We start from the raw sequence: 11,777 nt of genomic DNA, 5'->3' as shown, positions 1-11,777 counted from the left end.
TTCTTTTATTCTTTAAAATAAAAAATAAAAAAAATTTTAAAAAATGAGAAATTACAGCATTACTATAATAGTAAGAAACCCAGCATCTAAAACATATGACCAACAGTATTTATGTGTAAGTATATAGAGTATATTACATAAATGTTTGCATAGATACAGAAGAACCTAGAAAACAGACACATAAATTGTCAACTGGGCCTTTGGAGACTGGAAAATAAAGTATGAACTTATACCTTGTAGCATTTTTTTTCTTTTATAAACAATTTTGTAGTAATTTTTGTTTCAGATTACTATCACTTTTTCCTCAAAATGCACTGTTATTTAATTTTTTAAAAAAATGCACTGTTATTGATAAAGTAATAAAGGCAAAATATACTCATTCTAACAAATACAGGTTAGCTAGCACAAAAGAAAGGAATGCAATTTAGTCTTGAGAAAAATCCTGTCATTTGGGACAACATGGCTAAACCTGGAGGACATTGTGTTAATGAAATAAGCCAGCTAAAAGATGATAAGCACTGCATAATCTCACTTGTATATGAAATCTAAAAAAGCTAAACTCACAGAAACATAATAGAATCGTAGTTACCAAAAACGAGATACAGTGTGTTTAGAGGATGTAATAGTTCAGTTAGGAGAAATAAGTTCAAGAGACCTACTATACAACATGTTGACTATATTTAATAATGTATCATATTCTTTAATATCACTATAGGCTGGGGCATAGCTTGGTGGCATGACACCTGCCTGGCAAGCACAAGGTCCTGAGTTTGATTCCTAGTACCAAAAAAAAAAAAACCTTTAAAATCACTACAATGTGCTTGCTTCGGCAGCACATCTACTAAGAATTTAATACCACTATGAGAGATTTTATATAGTCTCACCACAAAAAAATGTTAAATAAATGAGATAATGATATTCATTAGCTCAATTTAGTCATTGTACAATGAATATATTTTAAAATATCATGTAAACAATGTATAGTCTTCATTTATCAATGAAGAAAACATAATTTAAAATACAAGAAAAAAATGTAGATAACAAAGATAAAAATAAATCATCCATAAATCTACCAAGAAGAGATAACTATGGATTACATGATATCAAAAAAATCATTCTTACCTTTATAAGGTGTCGCTACAGTTGTTGCATACATATTCTTTTCATATTTCTTTAAACGGTCTTCTAAATTGTGAATCTAAAAACAATATTCAAACCATATCATAAGATTCATATGGAAACCATATATAAGAAAAAAGGACTCTTGTACCCACTAGATTTTTAATGCTAAAGACAGAGTATAGGCAAATAATATTAAAAGAATAATATTAAAGAATAATATTAAAAGAACAATTACAAGGAAGTTTCTCAGACAGGAACCAAAAGTACAGACAACAAAAGAAAAAAAATATACAAACTGAATTTTATTAAACTTACAAATATCTGTATATCAAAGGATAGCAGCAAAAAACTAAAAAGACTGCTGGGTAATGTGGCACACACCTATAATCCCAGCTATGTGGGAGCCTGAGGCAGAAGGATCAGCAGTTCAAGGCCAGCCTGAACTTAGTGAGACCCTATCTCAAAAATCTGAAAAAGGGCTGAGACCCAGCTCAGTGGTGGAGTACCTCCAGGTTCAATCCACAGAAAAAAGCAAAGGAAGGGAGGGAGAGAGAGAAGAGACAACCTTGAAGGTTGCTTAACATGGCCAGTCATTAAGAGAAAAATTAAAATCACAGTGACATTCTCTTTCATATTAACTCAGACAGTTATGACAATATAAAACCTGATGAGGATATAGAGAAATTTTAGTCCTTATACATTGTTGATACAATATAAAAGTTACAGGTGCTCAGAAAACAGCTTTCTTAACAAGTTTCCCAGGCATGAAAGCAAAGCCCTATAATCCCAGCACTCTGAGTGGCTGAAGCAAGAAAATTGCTGAGTTCTTTTGAGCCCACTGGGGACAACTAAATGATTTAGTGAGATCCTGTCTCAAAATTTAAAACAGTAAAATGAAAAAAAAAAAAAAAGTTGGGGATGTAGCTTGATACAAAATCTGGACTTTGGCTCACCAAAAAAAAAAAAAAAGAAAAAAACCCAAAAAGTTAAACATAGACTTACTATGTGAGTAAGCAATTCTATTCCTGGGTATACATATATGCAAAGGATAAGAAACAAGTGTTCAAACAAAAATTGAAAAGAATATTCTAGAAAAAAAAAAAAAAGGAATATTCTAGCTACACTATTCACTAAAGTCAAAAGGTAGAAAAAACCTAAATGTCCACCAACTGATGAATAAATAAAACACAGTGGTATTTTATAAATATATTACCATTATATTAACATGGAATTTTTAAAATATATTAAAACTTTCAAACATATTCAAATAAGGGGGCCATGCGTGGAGGCACACGGCTGTAATCTCACCACTCAGGAGGTTGAGGCAGGAGGACTGCCACGAGTTGAGGCCAGCCTGGGCTACAAAATGAGTTCAAGGGCAGGCCAGCCTGAACTGCACAGCAAGACCTTGTCTCAAAAAAACAAAACACTCCCTGCCCCCCCAAAAATAAGGAATGGAGAGTACATTTAATGACCCTGTACTCACTTATCACTCAGTTTCAACAATCACCAAGATTTTTATCTGTATGTATTTTAAGAGAACTGGAAAATTCCTTGAGATTTCGCATTCAAATAGCCTATTCACTTGGGACACTCTCTCCAAAGTTTGGAAAAACACTTCATTAAAGATCATGTGACAAGCCAGGTGTGGTGGCAGATGCCTGTAATCCCAGCACATGGGAGGCTGAGGCAGCAGAATGGTTGAGAGTTCCAGGCTAGTCTGGGCTACAAAGTGAGCTCAAGACCAGCCTGAACTGTATAGTGAGACCCTGTCACAAAAAGACAAAAAAAAAAAAAAAAAATCACGCAACAGAGATATACATATACTGATGATACATGCTTGTGCTACATTCCTGGGTAGCATGTACATACACATTTAAACTGAGTTATATACACTGCCCATGGATAATGAAGAACAAATCATATTAAATGAAGACAATTTAAGCACTAGGAAAAAGGATCAATGTCAACTAAGAGAAACACTTCTTAGAATTTAAGTTACTACAAATTATACAAAAAGAAGTTGTTATCCAAAACGTTAAACTCCAGAAATAATAGGGTGTAAATGTTCTTGTTTAAATGTATGTGATCTGAATTTATAGAGATAGCCCCTAGCATCTGTGGATTTGGGAAATAAAATTTCCTATATAACACAGGAGTTCAAAGCCAACTTTTTAAAAATTGGCTGAATAAGATCTAAGTACTCATCTCTATAAATTCAGTTAGCTCAAAACAAAATATACTGATTAGCTTGTACCTGTTCTCTGAACTCCTGTTCTTTCAACTTTGAATCACTGATTACAGTTGTCTTCTGTGCTAATTGTGTCTAGAAAAATAAAAAGTCAGATTTGAAATGCATATGGGTTTCCTCATTGCCTGGACATACTTTTCTATTGCTGGAGAAATTTTATCACGTTAAAACAGACTACATTTTTAATTTATAAAATAGGATGTTCCTAAAATTTACAAACTTCTGTCAAATTCAGTGAAGAGCTAATCCTACCTGTAGCGCCATAATTGTTACCTAAAAATAGAAAAGAAAAAAATTAGTATATATAACAAAATCTGTAAGTAAATGATAAAATAAAGCAATACAAAATTACAAGGAAATAAATCACTCTTACAGTCTTAAGGGAGTGGTCGGGTCTGAGATAGGTAATTTTAATATTTTATTTTAAACCTGGTCTATTCTGTTATACAAAATATCTACACACACACATAGGTAAGCACAAAGAACAGGAATGAAAGGTCACTCACTGAACTTCTAATCACTTAGGAAGGGAAGGAGACCCCAGTAAGGGGTCTATTCCATATACCTGTACATTGCCTGACTCATTTACAAAAAGAGTATGTTCATGTATCATTTGTGTAATTTCTTAAAATTAAACAAATAACAACTATTTAAAGCATATAGGTCCTTTAGCAAAATTTTGAAGCACTATTTCTCAGAATCCATTATCACAAATTATTTTTCATGGAGCTCAACATAGGCATGCAATTCAAGATATGTAGGAGCAAGAAACAGTGGTGCACATCTGTAGACCTAGCTATTTGGGAGGCTGAGGTGAGAGGATCACTTGAGCCCCAGAATTCCAGGCAAACCAAGACAACGTAGTGGGAGACTATTTCAGGGGTAAAAAACAAGTTGTCTAGAAGGACCGAATGATGCTGAAGAAGGAAAAGGATAAAGATTCATAAAGAATAAAATGGAAAAAAACTGTTCACAGTAGAAACAAAAAATTGGGGTTATTTTCTTTCCTTTTGTATGAAACAAGGTAAAGGACTCAGAAATCTTGTGAATATTAATTTCATAGTTTCAATACTCTATAGATCCTGACACTATATGCAACATTAATACTTACTTTGATATTAATAAGGTTGTGTTAGTAAAATAAATGTATTTTCTCATAAGAAGCAATATTTAGTATTATGTCATATATCCAAATCATGGCCAAATGGTCAAAAAAAATAAATATATAAAATAAACAGAACTAACTTAATAGCTGTTTGTAAAAGGAGAAATGGTCTGTCCAACTTGGTAAGTGCTTAGAATTGAGGTATACCTACTAAATGGCAGACCATAGCAAAGTTCTTTTATAAAGGTTCTTCTCTGCATTTTGGGTAAGTGATACATGGAATCAGTTGTCTAGAAAATTGCAATCTGGTTAACTGACATTGTGTAATGAATCCTCTCAAGTATAAAGTCATAAACACTGTCTACCCTCTTTCCCAAGGCCCTCATGACCATGCCATGGAAAAAAACATCCTGTATGAGCAAATACATTTTAGAAAAGGAAGTGGTACAGTGTGAGGCTTCTCACACCGGAACCCACATGTTCTGCAGGTATGTACTTGTTGGGTTGCACGGTACGTTAAGAAACATAAACTGAACATGGTCTTTCATAGCATCAGTTTTACTTTAAGAAGTGTATGTATTTCTTTTTCAAAAATGCCTACATACACAACATCAATTCTTTTAATTCAGTCCAATTTTCCAAAATTATCATATTGCATCTGCATCTAGTCAATTAAACAAGGAGAAAGAAACAATGGTATAGAACCATCTAAAACCATCAATTTTATGCAGTTACAACTAAGAATATACTATAAAGCAGAATATATGTTCTACATAAAATTTTAGCACAAAACATAAAAATTAAAAATATTGGATCATTTTTGGCTACAACCAAGGCTATGAAGTTCCCTTTTTTTTTTTTTTGAGACAGGATTTCACTGTGAAGTTCAGGTTGGCATCGAACTCACAGCAATCCTCCTGCCTCAGCATCCCAAGTGCTAGGATTACAGGCGTGTGCCACCATGCCCGGCCTGAGGTTCACCTTCTTCTGCTATTTTTTGCCCATGGACAAGACAAAGAAGTACTGACATACTAAAACTTTAATCTTTAAAGTCTGGTAGGTTGGACTGAGATTTCCATGACAATATTTACTGTGTTAGCTTGAACATTTTATTCAACCTCTTTGAAGGTTATTTTTACTGTCTGTAAAAGGAACACAAGAATCTCTTCAAAAGGACTTTGTTAGGATTAAATGGGATAAATATATTACTAGATGAGTCAAATCATGGAAATGACCAGATCTTCAAGAAACATGCAGAAAACTCAAAATTCCTCTCACATTAACATTGTCAGCATTCTCCTCCTGCTGTAGCTTTTGCTGATACTCCTTCTGCAGTTCCTCAAGCTGAGTTTGCAGTTCCATTACTTTTGCAGTCATTTCTTCTTCACGAGCCTTTAGAATAAAATAATAATTATGCATTAAAAACATCAAAAGAACATTGTAGAGAGGCAGCAAGGTACACAGCAAACTACCTCTGTAGGAGAAATAAGTTTTTGAGACACACAATACTATATTTTAATTTTTATTTAACTCTTAGACCTTTTTAATGCTGCTTATGATTCCCAGGATACCATTTTTTTTTTCACTCTTACTCCTTTGGTTCTCACCTGACAAACCTCATCAAGATGTTTACCTCTAAACTAGGATTCTCAGGTTTTAGTCACACTACTCTGACTACTCTGACTATGTAATATACATCTTGTGTTTTAAGACTGGCATTTTCTGCATTTGGATTTGATTTCAAGAAAATAGTTGTTAAAAATAAAGCAGTAGACAGGTTTACACACAGCATTGTCCGGCTACCTGGTAACTTACTCATCACAAGCTGTGGAAGTATTTTGTTTTTGTTTTCACTCCCTATAGATAGGCTGTATAAATAACAGTTGGTTTTCTGCACATCTATCCATCTACCACAAATGGTATCTGTAGTTCTTTGGGGTGAAATGTTCAACTAAAATCCTTTTTAAAAATAGTAGTTACTGTCTTTAAAAAACAAAACAGAAAAGGCTGAATTAAAATGTGTTTTTTTGGCCAAATGATCCTGCTTGGGAAAGCGGGCACATGAATCACTCTTGCTTATTTTGACTGCCCCGGTAAAGGGCTGTTGCCCATCCTTATAGTCTTTCCTGTCTTGGTAATTATTGTAATTTATTGTACAGAATAATCCAGACTTCTGCTCAATCTTATAAATTTTGCAATAACCTTTGTGCTAAAAGAACATTTGGAATTGGAATATTGATCTGATTTGAGCAATGAAGACAAATGTTTGCTGAGTAAGAGACTTAACAGGAAAAACAACCACAAACAGGTATCGAACAGATGCTGACTTTCCAGAAACAAGAGAAAAATTCTCAAAGACAAACAGATAGTTGACTGGGCCTCAGGACACAAAGTAAGGTATTGAGCCATGGGACACTTGGAAAATCTAATTTTAAATAACACTTGTAATAAAACTTTCTCAGACTAGTTGAAACTCAATAAACCCCTTTTCTCAACATAAGCAAAGCAGAAATCTCTAGCTATTAGCCTTCCTAGATATCACCCCACTGAGGCAAACATTAACCTGGGTTTGCACCTAAAACACTGACAAACAGGATTTATAAAAAATTCATGTTAGGTAGATACTGAGCTACTTCCCCAGCCCTCTAGTCTTCTTTCACACAAAAAGACAAACTGGCCGGCAGTGTTGGCACATGCCTGTAATCCCAGCACTTGGGAAGCTGAGGCAGGAGGATCGTTGTGAGTTCAAGACCAGCCTGGGCTACAAAGTGAGCTCAAGGCCAGCCTGAACTGCATATGAAAATCCTGCCTCAAAAAGATTAAAAAAAAAAAAAAAAAGGCATCAAACTGGATGCAATTTCTATTATATACCAATTTTTATTATATAGCCACATGAATATATGATCCCACTTTTTTCCAAATAAAAGTTAAAACATTTTTTAATTCAAAAGATAGAAACACCTCCATTAGTTGCTGAAGTTTGAGAATGTAATTTCCTGTACACAGAAAAGCATGAGCAAAGGCAAAATATGGTGAAGAATAAACTAAAGTTGAGTTTAGCCAGAACACACAATAAACTAGAAGAGGTATCACTGGAACAATGGATATATTTAGGAAGAGAAGTACTATGATCACACCTTTTGTTTCAAGATGAAAAATAATTGAAGCAAAAAATAAATACTTTGGGGGAAGGTGGATCAGATAAAAAATGGTAGCCCAAACTACAGCAGTAACTGTAATTAAGAGGACATAAAATATGATTCAACAAAAAACCCACATCCTGAGAGCACACCATATATTGAATATTGTGCTGGAGATATAAGCAGATTTCCTGTCCTAAAAGGTACATGGATGCCTATGAGTGAGGAACTTAGGGAAGTGGGAATCAAAAATGGCCAAAGTTTCTACCATAGCTTCTTCAAACTGAAGAATAAGAATACTACCTAAGATAGGAAAGACAGGAAAATGCCTCTATGCTCAAATTTGCTATTAATAAAAGATTTTAATAGATCACATAAACAGCCTACAATGTTATCACTGAGATAAAATATAAATATGACAACATATTTTCAGAAGAGAAAATATAGACTATAATACATTTAAGTCCCATATAAAACAATCTCAGAAATTTTGAAATAAGAGAATGAAAATATCTCAGAATCAAAGCAAGATGTTTGCTAAGAACTGTTAATATCCCTTTTAAGTACTACACACACACACACACACACACACACACACACACACACATATTTTTTTTTAAATTCAAGACAGGATGTATTTGGAGTGTTCAGTTAGGGACTGCAATTTAATTGCAAGTTCCAATTCTGTAGTCAGCTCCAGACCTGGCAGCTGGAAAATCTAAGGATACACTAGCTCATATAATAGTCACTAGAAACTCTAGAATTGCAGCACCTGAACTGTGCCTAGACTGAACTGAGGTGAAATATAAAAGTAGGGTAAATTTGAAAGAATTTATATATGTATCTGTGTTTATGTATATATACACAGAAATTTATATATACACATATTTTCTCTTATCTGTAGCTATATATATTTATCTATTAACACATTTATAAACTAAATTTATCTATTTGTGTGTGTGTGTCCATGTGCGCACACTCATATATATAGTCATATCTTGGTATCTCTGAGGATTAGTTTCAAGACTACCTTTCCCCAGACCAAATTCCAGATGTTCACGTCTCTTATTAAAAAAATGGTGTTATATATACATATAACTTATGTACCTCCTAGCCAAGCGTGGTGGTGCACGCCTGTAATCCCAGTACTCAGGACACTGAGGCAGGAGGATCCTTGCGAGTTTGAGGCCACCCTGGGCTACAAAGGGCCAGCCTGAACTGCATAGCAAGACCCTGTCTCAAAAAGACAAAAAAAACCCAAAAAACAAAACAAAAAAAACTTATGTACCTCCTTATGTATAGTGAGTCATTCTGAGATGACTTATAATCTTATTGTTATATAAGTAACTGCTACACACTATCATTTAGGAACTAATGACAAGAAAAATAGTCCATACGCTTCGGTTCATACACAATTTTTTTCCCCAAATATTTTTAATCAGTAGCTGGTTGAATTAAAGTTAAAAGAGCAGTAGATCAGGACAGCCATTTGTATGTGAATTTTATACTGGCTACATTCTGAAATGATACTGTTCGGGTTATACTGAGTTAGTTAATGTATTATTAAAATAAAGTTCACCTATTTTTTTTAATATAGTTACTAAGGTAGAAAACTAAAGTACAGCCAACATTACATTTCAATGGATAGTACTGGTCTTAGGCAAGTAAAAAGCTTGAGGAAGAGTTCGCCCCATTTCCTTATCCACCTTCCACTTCCTGCCCACTTGCTCTATTTCAAACCTGAAGCACACGGGACTACTTCCTCTATTTCCCTAATATCCAGCTAATCTTTAAGGAGGAAGGAAGCATGCAACAGGGCCTATAGTCCCTCTGATCCCTCACCTACATAACCACACAGGTTTATCATTATTAGTCTACTGTGTGCTACTCCATACACCCAGAGACAGAGAAGTAGCTCACAAAACAGAACTCTAGTACCATGGAAGATTTTACCCCTGCAGAGATAGTTATCTAACTTAATTATTCATGATAAATAGCTGTTGCCTTTTTAAAACTCTTTTTTTTTTTTTTTAGGGAAAAGTCTTTAGTTATAAAATATGTGAAATTAATAATCTCTATCACTATGTAGTTTTAAGGAAATAACTATTCTGAACTTGCTTTTCCTTCTGCAAAACATGGAAGACAGAAATAAACTAGCTGTAATGTATTTGCCAATTCCAACATTCACTAAACATTCTAGAAGTAGTAATATTTTCTTAAACTTAGCAAATATATACCCGAAGTTTTTTCTTGTTCTTTTGATACCGGGAATCAAACTCAGGACCTCGCGTTTGCCAGGCAGGCACTTATGCCACTGAGTTATATGCTGGCCCTCGAAATATTTTTAAAAAGTGAAATTACTGTCAGGGATATAGCTCAGTGGCATAGTGCCTGTCTGGCAAGCACAAGGTCCCAAGTTTGATGCCTGGTACCAAAAAAAAAAGTGAAATTATTTAAATCTTTTAAAAATGAGATTTAAACTTTAAAAACTATACAAAGATGGCAATTACATTTAAAATAATAATTAGTATCTAGTCCTAGCATAGCACCAAATGCTTCTTGGCATATAGTAAAATAAGGCTGGGAGTAAGTCACAAAAGAATACATGACCTGAGAATAATTTACTTTGTTGTACATTTGAAAACGTTTTTGGGATCCAAAGTACTCACTAGCACGCATGTCTTTCTTACTTTTATGGCTCGTTTTATTTGATTAGTGCAATATCATTAGAACTAACTAACATTAAACTAACCTGGAATTAAATAGAAAACATCTGACTGATGCATTTCATTATTTTTTTCTCAATTTTCCCTCCTAACCCATCCAAACCAATAAAAATGGCAAATTTAGTAGAGATGGAGTAATTAACTGATTCTCCTAGAAAGATCCCAAGTTAAGCAGCTATATTCAAATATACACACTAAATATCTTGTTACTTAGGCTTCATCCAAGCACAAGATCTCAATCCTTAGTCTGATTCTCTCACAGTTTAGTCTGAATTTATGAGGAAGAAGAAAAAGACAGTCTCTTCTTTCCCTCAGTAACTCACTGTTGGTTCAATACCAGCAAATAGCCTGTACTGTCTGGAAATCATAAAAGTATAATCCAGGCAGAAATCAATGAATCATAAATCTACATGTAGTACAGAAGTACTAATTTAAGCAAGAGTGCACAAAAAGAAGACAAAACAAAGCACACCTCTACATATGAAAAACAGAAAATCTAATTCAACACTACCATAAAATCTACTATAGCCAAATTTCAAAACAGAAAAAAATAAAATACATCAAGGATTTCTTCGTATCTTTTGGCTGTTCTTTGTAGATCGTCATCCTTCTCTGCAATTTTTTTATGTAACTGATTTGTCTCTTCTTGATGGCTTTCTAAAAGTTCAGTTTCCACCTCCTGGGCCTTACCTAAAAAAATGGACATACATAAGAAGACACATTACTTAATACTGAATACGTATATCTCAATTGTAAGAGCCCTCATTACAAATTAATTTAAGCAAAATTAGGTAAGAATTACAAGCCACTTAGTGATAAAGTCAGCCTAACAGTGATCAAATGATCAAAAGAACCTTCTCATGGAGCGTAAGTGTCTTTATAAGGTAGTTATTAAATAATACTTTCAGGTTCTTTCAGCTGCTCCTGCTCTCGAGTCACTGCCAGGTAGGGCAGGGCAGAGAACTTTCTAGAGAACCTAGTAGAGAACTTTCTTGAACAAGAATCATTTTTCCTACAGCTTAATAACTTACAGCATTTATCACAACTACAAAAAAGAACAAGCTTAAGCTATAGTCTCTGCTGATTGTGATTTATTTCTTATTGAATTTAAAGCTGTACTTACTGATAGTTTCTTTTATGGTCATTTCTAGCTCCTGTTCTTTTTGTGCCAGCTGGGTATTAAACTCCCTCATCAGCTGTTTTAATGTGGAATTGTGCTTCAACTCAAGATCTTCCTGCTCCTGTCTGAGTAACAAAAATATAATGTTAATTGCTGCCACACAAAAAATGAATTGCAAAAGAGTTACCTGGACTTCAAGACAGTTCATATAGTTCATCTCACTGGTAAAAGAATTTTAAGGGTGTGTGTGTGCGTGTGTATGTGTGTGTATGTGTGTGTTTTCCAACTACAGAAAACTTCTGGAAAGATATAT

The 11,777-nt window shown here is 34.0% G+C and overlaps 1 protein-coding gene across 4 annotated transcripts in view; it reads right to left on the bottom strand.

Annotated features, from left to right (window-relative positions):
* The window catches only part of Golga4 (golgin A4), a 121,929-nt gene that overhangs the window by 23,762 nt on the left and 86,390 nt on the right, over nucleotides 1–11,777 (bottom strand). For all 4 annotated transcript variants that reach the window (XM_005383706.2, XM_005383707.2, XM_005383709.2 and 1 more), the window contains 6 exons: nucleotides 11,468–11,589; nucleotides 10,904–11,034; nucleotides 5,757–5,870; nucleotides 3,626–3,646; nucleotides 3,380–3,448; nucleotides 1,123–1,198 (listed from right to left, as the gene is read on the bottom strand). In XM_005383706.2, coding sequence (XP_005383763.1) covers nucleotides 1,123–1,198; nucleotides 3,380–3,448; nucleotides 3,626–3,646; nucleotides 5,757–5,870; nucleotides 10,904–11,034; nucleotides 11,468–11,589 — 533 coding nt within the window. The remainder of the gene's footprint in view (nucleotides 1–1,122; nucleotides 1,199–3,379; nucleotides 3,449–3,625; nucleotides 3,647–5,756; nucleotides 5,871–10,903; nucleotides 11,035–11,467; nucleotides 11,590–11,777) is intronic.

This window comes from Chinchilla lanigera, unplaced genomic scaffold (assembly GCF_000276665.1).
Source record: "Chinchilla lanigera isolate Chin_1 unplaced genomic scaffold, ChiLan1.0 scaffold00020, whole genome shotgun sequence".
In the NCBI taxonomy this organism is placed as follows: domain Eukaryota; kingdom Metazoa; phylum Chordata; class Mammalia; order Rodentia; family Chinchillidae; genus Chinchilla; species Chinchilla lanigera.
The sequence above is the reverse complement of the archived record's forward strand: the minus strand, read 5'-3'. Positions and strand labels throughout refer to the sequence as shown.